The 20,846-nt window shown below is 33.8% G+C and overlaps 1 protein-coding gene across 1 annotated transcript; it reads left to right on the forward strand.

Moving 5' to 3' along the window:
* The first annotated feature begins 12,652 nt into the window (after positions 1-12,652).
* On the forward strand, positions 12,653-20,616 carry LOC122275766 (auxin response factor 6). The gene is made up of 14 exons (XM_043084992.1): positions 12,653-13,826; positions 14,446-14,558; positions 15,304-15,402; positions 15,491-15,547; positions 15,629-15,784; positions 15,884-15,968; positions 16,318-16,408; positions 17,048-17,212; positions 17,288-17,410; positions 17,781-17,856; positions 17,955-18,099; positions 18,256-19,427; positions 19,584-19,774; positions 20,151-20,616. Exons 1-14 carry the CDS (start codon positions 13,784-13,786, stop codon positions 20,347-20,349), a joined length of 2,715 nt encoding a protein of 904 aa, XP_042940926.1. The 5' UTR covers positions 12,653-13,783; the 3' UTR covers positions 20,350-20,616.
* Positions 20,617-20,846: the final 230 nt, after the last annotated feature.

Here is a 20,846-nt window from a genome sequence, read left to right on the forward strand (position 1 = left end):
GTTTTTCGTTCCTATCTTTATAGTCGAATGCAAATGGACCTACAAGGGTCGAGTCATGGTACGTACTATCATTTCAGCAGCTGGCACCACTCTTCCATTAATAATGGAAGAGCTATTAATGGAAGAGCTCAAAATTAGACTATAAAGAGCAGAGAAATACCTTAATTAGCATCCAAACCTTATAAGATCGAGCATCATTATTGTTGGACATGCATTCAAACCTGAGATCCCAAGATTCAGCTATGTCTGGATGGTGAAAATGTTCTATCTCAATTAAGCTCAGCTCACCTCTTCTCGTTTTATTATTACAATTTTTCTAAATTTTTATATAAAATATAATAAACAATTCAATTTTTTTAAAACTCAAAATAATAATAATTTTAAAAATTAATATTAAAATAAAATCATATTTAACTTTCGTCTTAACTCATCTTAACTAAACTTACTATTCAAACTGCACTTTAAAAGAATATATCTATGTATATAGTATCATTTAATTCAAGCATTGGCTGAACCAATTTTATGCAATAATAATCATCTGATTTTAATGTGAAAAAGGAAACCTTTGATTTCAAAATATTTTCTATCTTTTTCTCAATAAATGTCTCGTCCCACGCCCCATGTGCATCAGTTCATCAAAAACCATAAAAAGTTTTTCTTTTCTTAAATTGCAATAATTCAAAGAAAAATTTTAAAAAGAGATGCGAAACATGTATAAAGTAATTATATAAAATAAATTTATAAATTAACTAAATATGATTTATTAAATATATTTTATAATAAAAATAATTTTACAATTTAACATACTATATTCTATAAATTTGATTTTACTTAATTCTTACGTGACTAAACTATTTATAATAAAAAAAATAATAAATATACATCATTTTTCACAATATATTATATAATAATGCTTTAAAATGAAAATTTTTTTTATAAAGAGTAGTGATAAGGTTACTACTCATTTTCTTCTTATAATGTATTAGGAACATTTTATTTTTTTATCATTTTCTTTTAAATATTTTTTTAATATTCTTAGCCATTAAAAAAAAGTTAAAAAAATATAATTTTATTAATAGTTATTTCTTTAACTATTAAGTAAAATAAAAATTAAAAAAATTAAATATAAAAAAATAATAAATAAGTAGTAGATGAGCAGTAATCTTATTATTATTATTATTTTTTATAAAACAAAATAAGTAGAATTTTTTTTTATAAAATATATATATTATGAAATATATTGCGTGAATATAATACTAAGGATGAGCCGCGTGAATCTAATTCTAAGGGTGAGCCGACGTGTACGAGCCGGCTGAAAGAGTGCGGTGGAATGAAGCCAAAGGCTCAAAGGTCGAGAAGGCCCCTATAGCTATACCCCACCTGTCCCGTCAAAAAGGGGACGACGAAATCTAGATGGAGAAATTGCATGGGTCCCACAAATCTATGAGGTGAGCTGTTGCTTTTTTGACATCTCTCACTTTTCCACTCTCTCTCTCTCTCTTCTCTCCGAGAAAGAAAGAAAGATCTGACAATTAATTTTAAAATAATAAATATTAATTAATCATTTAATAAATAAATACAAACGAGAAAGAAAGCAACAGAAAGTGGGCCGAGAAAAAATGTAAAAATAAAAAAAAAAAAAAAAAAAAAGATCGGAAAATGAAAGGGTAGCTAGCTGTTGATGATTCATTGCAGAAGTACTTAAAAGTGCGTCTGTGATATGGGTGGTGTGACATTATATTCCACCCACCCTCTATTTATTTCCCCCCCTCCCATCCCCTACTTATTTATTTATTTATTTTTAATTTTTGAATGTTTGTTTTGCCCCTCGTAATTTATGTGTATTAACATAATTTGCCATGGGTCGGTGATAATTCACTTGATGAATGGGGGGAATACAAATGGCCGACTTCATTGAAAAAGAGTGCCCAAATTTTGACCAATTTTCTCCACCCCCCACTCTCTCTGTCTTGTCAATTTTTGTACAGCTACGTTTCAAATATGACCTCAATATCTAATGCCAGCAATTTACAATAGGATCTTCTTTCCCAATTGATTTATCTGAAAATCTAATGCAAGAGACAGTTGCGTTTAAGAAACGAGATGGTTTTAATTATTTTATAAATAATAATAAAATAATAAATAATTATAATTAATAGTAAAGTATTCTTATAATATTTTAATATCTAAATCAACCGTAAATATTTATGAAATGATTGTAAATTCATAGAGCGCCTAATGTCAATTGGAGTTCGAATATTCATGTGAAAGAGAATAATGATTGTTTTAAGAATTTCTCGACTTTAGAAAATAACATTGGAGTTACAAATGCACCTATTCATGTACGTACAAACCCCCTTTTTTTAAATTTTTGGCTCCTAAGTATCATAAAGAAAGTTGGTATCTATGCCTGTGATCGAGCACGTGCAATCCCTATATCTATACATGTTGGAGTTAACTGTTAATCCGTGATTTATATAAAATGAAAGCCTGAACATACAAAAGGCAAATGGCTTTATATATATATAAGGTTGGTCGTGTTCATCACTGGGAATTAGAACAAATCATGAATCCCAAGAAGAATCATGTGAAACTGCATGCATGCATGCATCAAGCTGCTCATAAATTAAACTTCACATGAACTATTGGTCTTTTGTTTCTGCAACTCTGTAATTTGAAACAAGAATAATAGAGCAGGAAGTAAATAATTGAGAGACGACACAATAGACTGGATGAACAGATATATATATATATATATATATACACATATATATATATGCTAGGTCTTGATGTCACTTTAATATTAACTATGCACTGCATGATACAGAAAAAAGGCCATTAATTCGATGGACCTCACCCAGAATAATATCTTGCATCGAAATATTTATCACTTTAAAACTTAGATAGATCATTTGTAGCCAAAGAAAATATTAAAAAAAAAAAAGAAAAAGAAAAATATATGTAGATCCTATATATGTACAATTTAATCATCAATGATTGTAGTAAAGGACCCACTAGTTGTTGGGTTATGATCTACTTTGGAGGATTAATAAGTTGGCCAAGGACATCTTCCTTGAATTTGTAACATTGGCCCATAAATGTAACAGGTCATATGTTCAACTCATGGGACCCATTGATATTCCATTTCATTCTCAATCAATTTCTTGGTTTTTTGTTAATTTTTTTAGGGAAAAAAAAAAAAAAAAAAGAAAGGATGGAAGCTACATATTCTGGCCTGGCCTCGATCGAGTGGGTGATTTAGATCATGATTCAGTTTGGTCTACCCTCCGATGATCACATGGGTCGGTGGTTTTTTTGTTTTTCTTTTTTACCATTTTTATTTGGGTGTTATACATAATAATTTTGATAAGATTTTAAGACATCGAAGTACTATCGAGTAGATGGCTATTGGATGATAGGATTCTTCGTTTAAACCCTTGAATATTTGTTTTTTTTCATGTATATATCCAACAAAACCAACGGTAGTACTGTCAAAAAGATCGAACAGTTGATGGGTTATAAGTACTGGCGGTGATTAATATTCATTTCCATATCCATGTTTTAATCCTTAATGTCGGCACGAGATGATCAGAAGAACATAGTCATGAATAATGATATCTTCTATAAATTAATTATTACTTATTTTAGAATCCGTCATTTTCTTTCGGCCACGGTTTTTGTGGTCCATATATTAACTATACAAAGTTTTCATAAATTCGAGCCTGAATATAGTCAAAATATTCTCAGAGGATCGATCGATGTATGGTCACGTCCTTGTGGTTCTATTTAATATATATATATATATATATGTAAGCACCTAATGAGCTTTTGACCACCGGATTTATCAGCTAGAGAATTAATAACAATTATTAGTATATAAAATATATAATATTACTTGAGAATAAAAAATATATAATATTTCTCTCTTCTATTTTTTATTTCTTTTTATTATCTGAAATTTTTATTTGAATTGGAAAGAGATAAACACATATAATAAATTATTAACATGTAATACTATCCGAGCTGAAATATTAGAATATTCAATTATTCTATATTGAAGGATTAGATGCACCTCTTCTTCTAGCCTGTAATTATCATGTTTTAATTTAACCAATGCATCTTTGATGGAAAGAAATTCTGTTTTCATTGGAGATCAAATATTGCTAAACAATCTTCAATGATAGGGCTTGAAAGGGACGGTATTGTCTCATATATTAAATTATATATGTGTGTGTAGCTCCCACTTTTTAAGTACTTTTTTGTTTTCAGCTACAATTCCTAACCATCGGTTCCTAAATGATACTGATTTTGGTGCCCTCTCTCTCAATGCTTCTTTAATTATTATAAATTCCTTCTCAAAATTCAATCATCTTTCAAAGTGCATGGAAGTATCCCAGCTGTCTATTTTAATAATTAACACTATATATATATATATAATTATATCCTCAAGTCCGTGTATATATACTAAAATTCTTACATGATATAATTTAATTTAAAAGATAAGTTTTAAAATTTAAATCTTATAATTTAAATGTTATTGTTTAAGTTATGTAGATGATGTGCTCTATACAGTAATTTAATAATATATTCTATCTATTTAACCTTTGTAATGTAATTGATGGGTTCACGATCATTTCAGAAGAATCATAAGCTATCTTAGATCCTCTGAAATATTCCTACCCAACAACTGGTTGTCACTAAAGAAAGATTTGATTACGGTTCCAAGAATTTTGGCCAATTTGGCTTTTCAAAAAAGAAAAAGGATCATGCTCATTTTTTTGACTCGTTAGAATCCTAGATTTGGGTGTTATTGAGGTTTGGGTGCTTAATTGATTGGATTCCTAAGATTTGATCTTTGATTTTCTTTTTTATATAAAAAATGATAAATTAAACTATAGAAGATAACCATCTTTTATTGCATGCAATACTTGTCACACGTTCTTGTTTAAAATACATAATGAAATATTCGGATGCATAAAATTCCTTATAATTTTTTTATAATAGATCGCTTAGACTGCATCGACAATGATTAATTGTTATCCCATGTACGATTTTGCAACCATATATGTCTATTTCTTTCGTACTCTAAATTCTAAAGCGACGAGCTTCGACGTAATGAACATGCTAGTTATATCTCATCCGATTCGATCGGGACAGGTTTAGAAACCAGGCCGTGAAAGGTTTTTCCATAGTTACCATAATTGCAGAAGACATGATTTATAAGCTTTGGATCATAACCCAAAAACAGGTGGATGATGATGATGGGTGGATCATGATGTTAATATTTTCGAGTGTGACTTGAAAATGATAAGAGACTAGCTAGTAATTTACATCTCTAGAACAATATCCTGACCTTATTTTCTGATGGATCTATCTACCACGAAAATTAAGAAAATATCCATATGCACACATGTGATCGTGCTATGCCATTGCCAACTTTCAGAAATAATACAGCTGGATCTGCTGAGTCGTACTTTCTTCTTTCTTTGGACATGGATGTTTCAACTCCTAACGTGATCATATCCGTTCACATGCTAATTATGCATTTGATGATGAGTACTGCTCGTTGAAATTCCATGGCAGTTGCCATAGAAATATGGCTAGCTGTTAACTTTTGACAAGGTGACTCCTATTCATTTCTCCACTGCTATAATTGATTATAGAAATATGGACATATCATTCCATTGGAATTAAATGCACTCATTTCAAAAGAGATAGATACACACGACACTTATATTATTTAATTGATATAGCGGATTTTAATAATAAATATGTCACATTTTATATAATAAGATAAAAATATAATAATTATATTATTTTTAATTTAATAATAATTTATAAAATATTTAGATGTGGATTATAAAAGAGATGCCCTCGTTGAGTTTTTCTATTTTATCGGGACCATATCGTAGCAGTCAAAGTTTAACATTAGCATTAGTCGAAGGTACAGAATTGAGGAAGAAAGCGACATATTATCCACTTAATTAAGTTATAGTTATTGAAGTTGGTTAAAATTACAGCTGCTGCCACACAGGCTTCTTGTATTAGACATTTAGACGCGTGGGGAAATTAATTGCGTGTGCCGTTTCTCCACCGTACGAGTGATAGCGACCAATTAAAAATTAAAAAAAGCAAGTAGAGGTCACGTCACGTCCCATCGAGACCTTCTGGGACCCATCATTTTCCTCTACCGACGGTCCAGATTCGTCTTTTTGCTTCATTTCCTCTTACCCTCCGTAGGATCATCCCCTTCCTCAAATTCCCACTTTAGACTTTCGTGATTCACGTTTTCAGCGTCCTCTCTCTTGCTGTCTGGCCAATTTGAGAAATAATACATTATATTTACAATATGTATTATAAAATAAGAATATTTTTTATAACATAATGTTATTTTTATAGAATATTTTATAAAAATATTTTTATTATATAAAATATTGTGGAAACTGTCGTATTTATTATTTTTCGTCAATTTTACATTCTTAGGATTTAGCTTTTCTTTTTATTTTTGAAATTTCTTTATTTTATTATATTATTTATTTTTATTTTTGAGTGAGTGATCACAAAGGGAGAAAATATTCCGTTCGTGGTGGTTGACGATGTGTGGTTTAATGCAAGACTAGTCAATGAAAGACTGCCATTGAAGATTACACTGAAGATTATATATATTTTCTTTCTCATTTCATTTCATTAATTATTTTTTTCCTAAACAAACAAATAAATTTTATTAAAAAAATAAAAAAAAAATATATATATATATAAAGGAGGGGTGAGGTTTCTCAACAAATACCTCAAAACAATAATAACAGTGTAAAAAAGTAAATAAAAATATAAAAAAATAAATTTTAACAATTAATTTTTTGATCTTTATCCAAATCCTATAAAAAAGACACCGTCTTAAAAGGAAAAAAATACTACCTTAAAAGTGTATACACAGTACATAAATAAAAATGAGAACGAGAGAAGGATGAAAGTCACAACTCCAACCTCCTCTTCAGCAATGATTATCATTAAAATAGAATTTTCTAGATAGAAAGAGAAAGAGTTCCCTCTCTAAAGGAAGCACCCAAGTACTAATGTTCATTGATTAATCTTACTTCAAAATATATCGGATCACATATTTCCTTATTTAAAAAATATATATATAATTTTCCCGGCCATCTTTCTAGCATTTTTATATAGTCATAAAGTGTATTGGTATTGTATAATTATTTTTTTAAAAAAAGATCTATTATTAAAAAATTAATTTATTTTTATATAAATCTTATATTTATTTATTTATTTTAAAATAATTATACGATATTTATGCGACTGATAACTACCATTATCATTTTTCATATACCAAATCTCACACATGATCATGAGGTTGCGTACGGGAACACATTTATTTTCCTTTTTATTTTTAATCTTTGTAGAAAGGTTTGAAAAGACTTCCTCATCTAACCAATTTACATAAAAAAAATATTAAAAAAGTCATTATCATTTATTAATTTGCTCATGAAAATATTTTACCTTAAGCTGTACGTCTAAAGTTATTTGAGAATTTTAATTTGTTTTGATACCAAAAATAAAAGAGACATACGATTAAAAAAAATCTCAACAATAATTTATTATAACTTGTTACATCGACATGTGTGATTAAAAAAAATAAAAATTAAGATAAAAAAAAAAATAACATTTCTGGAAACATTGATTGAACTTGGCTTGCGTTTATGCCATCTTTTAAACGTACGTTCTCCGCAGCCATATATGGATCTGCATAAACGTGTTGAAGATACATATATTGCTCGCGTAACAATAGGCGATGTTCTTTTCCAAAATACAATGATAATGAAGTGAGAAAAAGATGTGTTTCTGAAGGAAAAGGCCGAGAGAAAAGTACTCAGGCACTGCCAACTCTTTACATCTTCATACATATATGATTGCTGCGATAATGCCCATGAATTTCTTGACTTAACACATGAAGTGGCCGTCACTACTGATCAATTAACCATTTTCACATCAATTTATAGTCTTAAAGTGAGTAAATTTTACGTATTTTTTTTATTTTATAAAAATGAAATCAATTATTAAAAAATAATTTTTTGAACATGTCGATCTCATAATTATATATTTTTTTAAATAGAATACACGAAATTTGTACATCTTAAAATTTCAAATATCCTGCTTGCATGAGATCCGGTTTAGAGTATATATTTTTTTTGGGTACAATTGAAATGAGTCACCTTCCAACACAACTTTATGAGCACGTTTAACAAGCAGAAGTTCCTCTTGCTCATTATTTCAGAAATGATTCATGGTTAAGATATATATAAATATAATGTGCTGCTGATCAAACGTCTAATTAAAATTGATTGTGACTTTGTTTTGTAGGGTACGGTACAAGGAGAAGTCTTGCACACAAAATTAACAGATTGATCAAGTCATGTTGGGGAATAAGAGAATAGAGGTCATGGGATAAGGATGCTATGCATCAAATCATTTGCAAAATGACTGTAAAGGCATTATGGGATAAGCACATAATCGCCTGCTTGGCTTGTCATATCACGATACAACTTGGAAGAAAAGTAGAAAATAAGATATATGGTTGAATAAATAAAATAAATTAGGGTGAAAGAAAAAAATTTCCCACCATAATTTCAAAGAATAGTAGTTTGTGGGAAACATCGAAAATATTTTCTTTTATTTTTTTAGGAATTTAATTTGTTTTACATATATTATCAGTTGTTCGATCTAATGGTTGAACGTGAAGGATGCCTGCCCACTAATTAGATTGCAAATTGGGTTCTAAGCAGAAATTCTTTTGAAAATGTTGGGTGTGATCATAGGCGGGTGAGGTATGATATTGATCAAGATGCAGATCATCATGAAAGACTTAAGTATGTCTAGAATAATACGGATATATTGATTTAGAAAAATGATATTTATAGTTGTAGAATGTGCAAGTACTATATAATCATTTTGAAAAAAGTGAATAAATATGAAATTTACGTAAAAAAAATTTAATTTTTTAATGATAGACTTTACTTTTTTCCAAAATACTTATATGACATTTACGCACTCTATGAATGTAAATAGCATTACTCGAGAGAGTTGAGATAGGACGAGTCTTTATCTGTTGTTCCCTCCGTAAATGCTTCGCTCCTACCTTTGCCTATAACTATATATGCTTCTATTCCCCTCATTGGTCGATCGACGAGTCCAGTAGCATCTGAAGCAGTATATGTAACAGAAAGGCATGCCACTGCCCGTTAGACCTGGTGCTCGTTAGAAAGGCTATGAACCTTACGCAAAAAACGAAGAAGGAACTTACTATACCTTACCTCCTTGTACTATGGTACTTGTAATCTACTAATGTAGGTTGACATTGATGATCTTGGTTATATGGTACTTGTACATTCGACACGGTATGTGATACGTACCATAAACTCATGGATATATAACAATATATCTCCTATGGTTTACAAGTCCTTCGTCCCTCACAACACAAACATTCAAGTGTCAAATATATTAATTATTTTTTATAATCAAAGTTTTTATTAAAGTGAATCATAGGTACAAGAGGAGGCTAGCTAGGGAGTAGTGTCCCAAACAAAAGACCCATTACAATGTTTGTAGTATTGAAAAGAAAAACAACGATATAAAGGAAACGGTAGATCAATGGCTTGGCCCTATATTCCTTAGACCAGAAGTACTCAAGGAAGGAACCATTGAATTAAAGAGGTCACGATTTGTTGTAGTCCAATGAGTGGATTGAAATGTTATAGTTAGAGGCTACAACACCAATAAAAATGTACTATAAATAACCATTTTGACGCTGTTACATATTGTTAGAGATATTCATTTCCACTAACTACATGTCCTTATTCTTGCAGAGCACGCGAGAACATAAAGTATATTCAGGAAGAATTTGAATTTCGAAGATCTGCGACAAGACATTAACCCATTGGTGTCGAGCATGTAGGTGTTGGAGGTACATTATATATATTTTGTGGTAGCGACTTCAGTGGTTAGGCAACGCTTGAACCACATGCTGGCCGGCTTGATGATCATAGCAACTTGATCTAGTGCATGCATGTCTTCTTAAAGATTAACGGCTGGAGATCAGCTTATTAAAGTTGTCCGCGTGGATCTCGAGTGGCCAAAAAACACAATGTTCATGTGTTTAGTTGTTGAATTAAATTCAAATCATTTATACTCATTTCAAACTAATTATTGATAGGATCTACTACTTTTTCAATTTTCTATAAAAAAAATTAAACTTATCTCAGCATACTTAATATATTTTAACCTAAAAAGTTAAAACTCATTTCAATGGAATCCACAAAATACTCACAACTTAAGTCAATATCCAAATGTAGCCTAAATCAAGACATTTTTAACTTAGGTGACATTAAAAAAAAAAAAAGGAGAAAAACCGTGAATTTGTAGACAAAGAAGAGAGAGGGAAGAATGAGAGGGGTGAGGAGATGAATACTAGAGATCAGTCTAAGCATCTCTCCCCAATAATGGAAGTTGTTTTTAGTCAAGAGGAGAGAAAAATATTTTAGTGATGAGAGAAGTCCTTCCAAGTATATTTAGATATTAGAAGAGCTAGTAACTATATTTAGATATTAGAAGAGCTAGTAACGCTAGTACTTAATTCACAATATTGACTAAGAATATGGTTTATTTGACACCATTCCTCTCTAATGTTCATGAACAACTGGAATCGAGACTCGAGAGGGCTGTTCTTTTTACCTCTGCATGGATAGAACAAAATGTTCATGATAACCTATCATGTATGGGTAGGAAACGGACAGAAAGGAGAAGAAATTCATGAGGAAAAAAACCAGTTTGAGGTTCCACTTTTTGACAAGTGTGGTTATAAAGAATATCTTTGTACGTGTGAGACCACCTCACCTATCGAAGACCCAAAAAGAAATTACCTTTGTGCATTATAGCTACACCTTTCTTCATAGGTCATCAAGGAAACCCTAGGGATCCACTTCAACGTAACCGAGTCAGTGAATTGAGGGAGAAAAAAAGAAAAGAAATTGCTATTATGGTCAAAGGAAGAAACAAGTTTCATTACAAGCCTAACTTTGGTCTTTTAAGTCTGTTTAGGAATTAAACTATTTTCAAATTATTTTATTATTATTTATTTATATACAGTTCAATACTATTCACTTTTATTTTTTTACTATCTATTAGTTATTTGGCTACTATTTATAGATAATCTGATATATCCTTAACATACAAACAAAACTTTAGTATTAAAAAAAATGCCTCTTTTTAAGTATAAATTAAATTGAAATATTATGGTCCCATTAAACCAATCTTAATTCCTCGAATGTTCAATTGAGATGGACTCTTCAAAAAAAAAAAAAAAATTGAGATGGACACAAAAACCTAGAAGTCTGTAATAGCTAGGGGTATCCAAAACAGTGCACACATGGAATGGGTGGACCAAATGAAAGATCATGGATGGAAAATTCTATCATCTATCATTATTCAATAAAAATATCTACCTCATCCTGCATGCACCTTATGTTCATTAACCCTTTTGCATGTTCTTCTCCATTGTTCCTCAAAGTTGGTTCCTCAGCCATCTCTGTCAAATTTATGGCCGAATCATATCAAGAAGAATAGGAAAGGGCTAAAGTCAAAAAGACTAAATATGTAAGAGGAAGTGCTGAACCGGGCATTACCTTTTCCATTCTTGCAATGGAACCTCCCCATCCCTACATCTTTCCCATGTGAAGAATCATTGAAACCATATTTCCTTTTTTTTTTTTTTTTTAATACTTATTCTTGAGTTTAAATTTTGAATCACAACATTTTTTTTCCCCTTTTTCTGAGCACAACATGATAATGGGTGCCCACCTCTCCTACTTTCTCTATCTTTCTTAGCAAAGAAGCATTTATTTGATAAACACATATCTATTTATCACTTTTATGAAACTATCTACTTCCATTGGTAAATAACGAATAGACCAATCTTATCTTTCATGCCAGATTTTTTTCATTCTCGATCATATTGTTAAGAGAATATAAACTATCGAGGATGCGCAGTTTAACTATTTTTCTAAAAAATAAGAAAATTATTCAGTTGTAACTAGTTATTTTATGTCAAAATAAGTATTTTAATTGTAAATAATTATTTTTATTGTTTATAATTTATTATAAATAATTATTTTTCTTATAGTAAAAGTGAAATGCATAGAATTTTAATTACTTGGGACTTTAAAGACAACATGCAGTGAATTTTTTTGACACTATTGTAAGTTGGACTCACGGAGTTGGCCCATCTTTATATGGTCGAGTACCAACTTGCAATTTGCAACAGCAGCCATCAGCGTACTGTGCAGACAGTGCTAGCTAATCATTTCATGCACGTTAAATTCAAAAGGAAATTACATATACTTTTCCTTTTCAAAGGAGAGAGAGAGATAATGCAGTTCTCTCTAAGATATATATGAAGGTCTCAAAAGAAAATAAATTATATTAAAAAAAAGAGTTTTTTTTTTTTTAAGATGGTAGGTATGGTAAAATTGTTCAACTGGGAGCCTTGTTTTATTATCTTTCCTAAGTGGTCTGAAACTCTGAGATGAGAACGAAAAGTCGCTAAACAAAAGAAAAGCAGAAAATGCAAAACCTTCCTCCTCTGTCTATAAAAATAAAATAAAATCTGACAGACACACACTCTCTCTCTCTCATGAGTCTATGCTTTTCCTTTTTCCTGGTATAAAAAAGACACCGAAAAATAATGGCGGTTGTATGTTGATTGATTGGAGGATCAGAGAGAGAAAGGAAGTGGTAAAGCAATAGTGATAGCATAGCCACCACGCAGTAGTAGTAGTAGTAGTAGTAGAGGACTGGTAGTACTACCACGACCACCACTACCACAAGAATCAGCAGTCGTCCATTTCCATTAGTAGGAACACCGAGTCGGATTGGCTCAAATTCTGAAGCCAGGGCACCCGAGGAAAAAAAAAAAAAAAAATTGCTCTGGAAGACATGGGTAACGATGTTTTGAACAGTGATGAGTTTCTTATCGAGTAACTTTAGTCTGCTCTAGAAAATGCTTGCCCTGGCTGTTCGCGTGTAACTCTCTTCTGGGTTGGTTCTGTATGGGGATCTGGTTTTGTCTGGGGTTCACACCGAAGCCAGCTTTGGGGCATTGAGGCTGAGATCTGGTCTCTCTGTGGCGTACTTGGCTGTTTTAGTTTGTGGGCTGTCTTGGTTTTGTGCCAAAAATAAAATCGGTTATCTAGTATTGGGTTGATTGGGTGCTGGAACCAGTCCACTCTCGAGCTTTAAACCAAGTTTATGCGTAAGAGGTTGAACGAGTGACCTGAGGTTGGAGCTGAATGTTGAGGTTTATTTGCTGAAGATTGTAGCATGAAGTCGTGGATTGGTAGTAGGATTCTTTGGGGGTTGTGGGTCAGGACTGTAAGGAGCGGATGAGGCTGAAGTCGATTGTGCTTTGCAGTGGAACCGGCTTCGGTTGAAGATTCAGGAGGGGGTTTAGTATAGGCTTGGCTTTGCATAAAGGTTCATACTCTATAATCTTGTTCTCAGCTTTGTCCTCTTCAATGGGTTTTGGGTTTTGAATGGTAGGGAAAGGTAAAGATATGGTATTGTGCAGTATAGGGAAAGCAGTTGAAAGGATTATTCAGCAGTCTCGGAGTCGGAGTTTTTCTGCTGGTAATTTGGTGCTTAATAGTTTTGGTTAAGGGTGGGTTGGATAGTTAGTTGTGAGCTCAAGTTTGACGTTTAAAGTACTTTTGGATCATCCCCAGAAATGAGGCTCTCTTCAGCTGGTCTTAGTCCTCAAACACAGGAAGGTATGCTAAATGTTTTCTTGCGGATTTGCAACTTCCTTTTATTTTGAGTCTCTCACTCGATTTCTTTCTTACCAATTTTCTAGGAAAGTTCATTTTTTTTTTAGGGTTTAGACTTGAGTCCTGGGGGGTTCAGTGGTTTACTTATACAAGTTGGGATGTCCATGGGGGTTCAGTGGCTTCCTGTAAAGAGTAGCAAGAGGATAGGAATTAAAGATGTTAAAAATTCAAGACAGCGGATTATTCCGTTTAAATTAAGCTTTTGTTTCTTACTCCTTTTTCTTTTTGCTTCTTGGACCCCAGAATTGCTTGAAACTTAGCATTGACTGGTGTAGTTTCTTTCCACTCCTCCCTATTCTGAACAACAAAAGGTTAATTTGGCTGCATCTACCTAAATTGTTGTCTGCTTCCCGCTCTTTGTAATTTGCCTGTGTTGTAGCCGGAATCTGGTAACTTAATTTGGTTCTGGAACCTATCGTTTGACATGAGCTCAACGAAGCCATGCTAATGGAATATTCTTTTAATAGTAATGGATTATTCTCCTTAATTGGTGGGTATAGTATCCAGATTTACAATTACATGTATTCTTCTTGAAACTTGTTCCACTGAAATTATTTTGCAGGGGAGAAGAGAGTTCTAAATTCTGAACTCTGGCATGCTTGTGCGGGTCCTCTCGTTTCGCTACCGGCTGCTGGAAGCCGTGTTGTCTATTTCCCCCAGGGTCATAGTGAGCAGGTTGGTATGTGTGAGCATAGATTTAGTTACTGCAGTAATGGATTTTGGAGCTGATCCTCTTAAATGGGTGCGCGAGTTATGCTTGAAATCCTTGAGATTGAAGATTTCCTGTTTCTTCCCGCCTCACCTCTCCCCTTGTTTCTTTTGGTTGGAGTTAATCATTTCTTCCCGCCTCACCTCTCCCCTTGTTTCTTTTGGTTGGAGTTAATCATTTTGAGCATCAAAATATAAGCACACAGTTGACTAGTTTGATAATATGCTAAGATGGGAAATGAAACGTGTAGCAATTGATGCAAGGCTATGTCTTAAGTTGATTCACCCCATATATATAGTGTGCAAGTATAATTATTATTTTTTACATATAGGTAATATGGTTCTTTTATTAAAAAGCACAAAAGATGTAACCTAATTACACAGAAAATATACAAGAGTGATCCATATCTAGAAGAAGAAACATATACAAGAAAATCATGTGAATTTATTCATTAAAGTCTAATTGCACATGTATAAATTAAATGAGCTACAGTCAATTTCAACCCTATATTGTCTTTTCCTTGTTATTTGTTTGTAATTGGTAATTGTGTCTGTTCATTTTTGTGTGACCGTAGGTAAAAATTGTTTCGTGTTAATTGTTAAAGATAGACATGCTACTTATTTCTTTTAAAAGCCAGAATCTTTATTATGAGGTTGAAATCTGTACATGCAACGTTTCTTATACCAGAAGTATCTCAATGCTACAATGTAGGTTGCTGCATCAACCAACAGGGAAGTTGATGCCCATATTCCTAACTACCCAAGTTTGCCTCCACAACTTATCTGTCAACTTCACAATGTGACCATGCATGTGAGTGTTTTTTAGTTTTATTGGTTCTGGTTTTCCTTACGAATCCTGTAGACCTGTGCCTAATGGCTCTAAATTTGTGTGACTTCAGGCAGATATTGAGACAGATGAAGTATATGCACAGATGACCTTGCAACCACTGAATCCGGTATGCTGTTGTGTATTGATTGGTGTTTGGATTTGTTCCTTATTGACTGGTTCACATTTTGATAATGATCTTAATCTGCAGCAAGAGCAAAAGGATGCCTACCTCCCAGCAGATTTGGGCACCCCCAGCAAGCAGCCAACAAATTATTTTTGTAAAACCTTGACAGCCAGTGACACAAGCACTCATGGAGGTTTCTCTGTTCCTCGCCGAGCAGCTGAAAAAGTGTTCCCTCCACTGGTAAAGCTTTTGAACTGTGGAGTATAATCATCATATTTTTACTATTCTGTGGTTCACCATCTCTTATTTTATTTCTAACATGGTAATTCTGACCTTCAGGACTTCTCCCAGCAGCCTCCAGCTCAAGAGTTAATTGCAAGGGATTTGCATGATAATGAATGGAAATTTAGACATATATTTCGTGGTATGTTTTTTCAGAAGACCATTTTTTTTATTATTATTATTATTATTATTATTATTATTATTATTATTATTATTATTATTGTGTTTTTTGGTTTTCAAGTTTTTGTAATCCTGCTCATAATATAAAAGAGAAGCAATCAGCTGATGGTGAGAATTAAGCTTAAATCCTTAGTAATTAGTATAAGCTACCTGTCTAGACTTTTGTAGTCTGCTTTTTGAGCTAATTTCAGTCTTTATAAGGCTGTTTATGATGTGTCATGGAAGTTTGTTGTACTTTCCACTAAATTAAGAAATTAGATTGATTTGCAAGTTACAATAAACACTCTTACAAGTTATTTTCCTTCATGCAGGCCAGCCGAAAAGGCACCTCCTTACAACAGGATGGAGTGTATTTGTAAGTGCTAAAAGACTTGTTGCTGGCGACTCTGTGCTTTTTATCTGGTAGGCAGTTTGCTAATCCTCCAGTATTGACTTTTTCTCTGTTGAACTTACTCATGTTCTATGTGGATTGGGACAAAGTAGTTGTTTCACTTTCTTTCCTAAATGTTTTCTGTGCTTTCTGTAATAATTGTTTGTTATGTGACCTGAAAAATTTATCTGGGTGATCCAAGCTATGTAACTTATTCATTGCCCTTGACAGTCATAAATATATGGCAATAGGTGCAGAGGAACACCCAATATATGATATGTTGAGCTAAAACTACCTTTGATAGACTTGGGGGCTGGGGTTCAGGTTGGGGTTTGGCTTGGGTATTAGTTCTATGGGAAACAAGACGTTGAGGTTCAGTGTACTTTTTGGGGCATTTTGGGTTGTTTTTCATGGGCTTTTTTGGGATTAATAGGTCTTTAATATGGGATAAGTGTTTTCTTGTATACATTCAGTGTACTTGGTTACTCCTTTTGATATATATAATATTTTTACTTAAAAAAAAAAAGAAAAAAATTCCTGCCCCTGCATCCTGGACTTTCATGTCGTGGAGGCATAGAGATTGCATTTTTCTTTTGGTTTTTCTTCATCCCGACCCCTGAAATTTTTTAAATTTACAACTAAGGTCTGATCGATGTCTTTCCCTTCATCAGGAATGAAAAGAATCAATTACTTCTTGGCATCCGGCGAGCTAATCGACCACAAACTGTGATGCCTTCATCAGTTCTATCCAGTGATAGCATGCACTTAGGCCTTCTTGCTGCTGCCGCTCATGCAGCTGCAACAAACAGCCGTTTCACGATATTCTATAACCCAAGGTAGGATTAATCGTCAGTGTTTTGGAAGATTTTGATTAACGGTTTCCATTAAATTCACATTTAACTGTAATTCAGGGCTAGTCCATCAGAATTCGTCATACCACTGGCCAAGTACGTTAAAGCAGTCTATCATACTCGTGTTTCAGTCGGCATGCGCTTTCGGATGCTGTTTGAAACAGAAGAATCAAGTGTCCGTCGGTAGGTCTCAGACTCTAGTTAGTCACTATGTTTGTGCCTTTTTCCTAGACTAAAATTGTATTAAATATCTCAGTTTAGAGACCCAACTGCGATATGTTATTTCATAGAATATTACAGAGTAAAATTAATGGTAACTTTGTGGTACATTCAAGAATGTCAGGAGTGTGCTTTTAGAAACGCTCTTTGATAAACTATGATTTGGTTTGATATGGAGTTCATAGTAACACTTTGGATTGAGCTCCCATTTAATGCCTTCGTGATCCACATATTGTTGTCTACTTAGTTTTATTGTTCTTTTTTTATCTGATAAATATCTTTAGAAGACTATAAATGTGAAAATATAGACTAACCGTCGCACATTATTATCCAGTTACATGGGTACAATAACCGGCATAAGTGACTTGGATCCTGTTAGGTGGTCGAATTCACATTGGCGCTCTGTCAAGGTTTGTTGAGAACAACTATTTTTATTGTATGAATTAGTGAAAAGTTTCCTTCAGATTGTTAGATCCAATTGAGATTGTCTCTGACCTAATAATTGCAGGTTGGCTGGGATGAATCCACAGCAGGGGAGAGACAGCCAAGGGTGTCCCTATGGGAGATTGAACCATTGACAACGTTCCCCATGTATCCATCTCCATTCCCTCTCAGGCTTAAGCGACCTTGGCAACCAGGATTTCCATCTTTTGGTACGGTGGTAGTCATACATATATGCTGACACCTATGAGAGTTTCAAGTTCCGCTTTCATCCCTCCCTCCCTCCTGGACGGTCGTTCCCTTTGACCGTCACAGTTTAAGTTGCAAGTTTCAACTCATTTATTAATTTTATTGTGTTATTCTCCCAGGCATTAAGGAGGATGATCTAGGAATTAATTCTCCTCTTATGTGGCTACGAGGAGATAATGGAGATCGTGGAATCCAACCTTTGAACTTTCAGGGAATTGGGGTCACACCATGGATTCAACCAAGGCTTGATGCTTCCATGCTTGGTTTGCATACTGATATGTATCAAGCTATGGCTGCTGCTGCACTTCAGGAGATGAGAGCTGTAGATCCTTCTAAACAATCACATACATCCCTTCTGCAATTCCAGCAACCGCAGAATCTCCAAAGTAGGTCTTCTGCTTTGATGCAGCCCCAGATGGTGCAGCAGTCTCAATCTCAGCAGGCCTTTCAGCAAGGTGTTCAAGAAAACCAGCATCAGCATCAATCTCACTCTCAGGGTCAAACTCAATCACAGCTTCTCCAGCAACAGTTGCATCAGCATTCATTCAATTGTCAGCAGCAACAGCAGCAGCAACAACAACAACAACAACAGCAGCAGCAACTACTTGGCCATCAACAGATTTCGAGTACTGTCTCTACGATATCACAGTTTGCTTCATCCTCTCAATCTCAGTCACCATCCTTGCAAGCAATCTCTTCACTATGCCAACAGCAGAGTTTTTCTGATTCGAATGGGAATCCTGTGACCAGCCCTATTGTTTCTCCTATACACAGTCTTTTGGGTTCATATCCCCAGGATGAATCAACCCACCTTCTCAACCTTTCAAGAACTAACTCGTTGATTCCTTCTGCTGCTTGGTCATCAAAGCGAGCTGCAGTTGAACCTCTTATTTCTCCTGTAGCTTCTCAGTGTGCTTTGCCCCAAGTGGAGAAGTTGGGTCTGCCCCAGACTAATATCTCTCCAAATTCTATTTCATTGCCACCTTTTCCTGGTAGGGAGTGCTCCATTGACCAAGGAGGTACTGACCCTCAGAGCCATCTTCTATTTGGCGTTAATATAGAGCCATCATCTCTTCTAATGCAAAATGGGATGTCAGGTCTTAGGGGAGTTGGCAGCGAGAGTGACTCCACAACCATAACCTTTCCTTCTTCTAATTATATGAGTACTGCAGGCACCGATTTCTCACTTAATCCAGCAATGACACCTTCCAGTTGCATTGATGAATCTGGTTTCCTGCAGTCTCCAGAAAATGTGGGCCAAGTAAACCCACCAACAAGAGCCTTTGTTAAGGTGGGCTGATTTCTTTACATAATGAATTATATTTTTTTATTATATGCGTTCCATTATACACGCAATCTGTTATATCAGATTTATTATACACCATCTATTATATTATCTATGTGCAATTTGATCTGTCTCTGATTTGAATCATGTAAATATTGGCAGGTTTACAAGTCGGGGTCCTTTGGTAGATCACTTGATATCACCAAATTTAGTAGTTATCATGAGTTGCGCGGTGAGCTAGCTCGTATGTTTGGCCTTGAAGGCGAGTTGGAGGACCCTCAGAGATCAGGCTGGCAGCTTGTATTTGTCGACCGGGAGAATGATGTTCTTCTGCTCGGCGATGACCCCTGGCCGTGAGTTTCACACCCCTTTTATGTTGTTTGTTTCCTAAAATAAAAAGAATTCAATAAGCCTAGTAATACTTTTAAAGTTATCTGGGAACATAAGTTTGTGGATTTTAGGCAGTGGCTTGCATCTCAAAGCTTAAGACTCTAATTTACTCGGGTAGACATCTGATATTGGAAATTTTTGGCATGTTTCACAAGTAAATGGAATAGAAATGAATCAAAATACATACTAACGTGATCATAAGAAATGGTTTAAGATAATACTACAAGTGTGTGATGTTGTAAATGGTTGTCATTCTGTCAATAGAAATATTTGGAAAAGTTCTATCTCGACGTCACTCTCAATTAGTGGATCCTGATAAGTTTATGCGTTTTACTCCAGGGAATTTGTAAACAGTGTGTGGTGTATCAAGATCCTGTCACCCCAGGAAGTGCAGCAAATGGGCAGGCCAGACTCAGAGCTTCTGAACTCAGTACCAATTCAGAGGCTGTCTAATACCGGCTGCGATGACTATGCAAACCGGCAGGACTCAAGAAATTTGAGCTCTGGGATAACGTCTGTGGGGTCTCTCGAGTACTGAATTATTTAAACAGTGAAGAACCATCATTCTCTGCTTTTGTAGTATTAGCATTTCTTCCAACCTTGTGAGGTCGGGAAGCATGCTTACTTCTAGCATCATACTTATTAAGCTATACTGTAATTATATGAAATATTTTCATGTTATTCTAAGCTTTTGAAATACATACTATACATATATATTAGGAGATTAATGTTTGTCAGGATAAATACCCTTTTTCTTTTTATAATTTTGCAGTACATTAAATGCATGATGCTGCAGTTCAGAACATGATGTTGATATTGTTGGGTTTAACTTTGCCACTTTCTTATCTTTTCACAGTAACTTTTTGCACGTGGAGATAGATCCATAGATTCCAAAGCCAGGATGGGTCTCTGTAACCCATGTAGGCGTGGAAAACGACTCTTTTATGCTTCCATTAATATTGATACAGCCTTTGTTTTCAAGTTTGAACAAAAGATCTTAGAAGCCCCATCCTTGCTTCGGATTTATCCTCTAAT

This window comes from Carya illinoinensis, chromosome 9 (genome assembly GCF_018687715.1).
Source record: "Carya illinoinensis cultivar Pawnee chromosome 9, C.illinoinensisPawnee_v1, whole genome shotgun sequence".
Classification (NCBI taxonomy): Eukaryota; Viridiplantae; Streptophyta; class Magnoliopsida; order Fagales; family Juglandaceae; genus Carya; species Carya illinoinensis.

Bases quoted from the DNA above. Each gene is read 5' to 3' on its own strand.
- LOC122275766 (XM_043084992.1), top strand. From the start codon at position 13,784: ATGAGGCTCTCTTCAGCTGGTCTTAGTCCTCAAACACAGGAAG. The intron at 15,548-15,628 runs GTATGCTGTTGT...CTTAATCTGCAG, and splicing joins CCTTGCAACCACTGAATCCG to CAAGAGCAAAAGGATGCCTA. The intron at 19,775-20,150 runs GTGAGTTTCACA...GTTTTACTCCAG, and splicing joins CTCGGCGATGACCCCTGGCC to GGAATTTGTAAACAGTGTGT.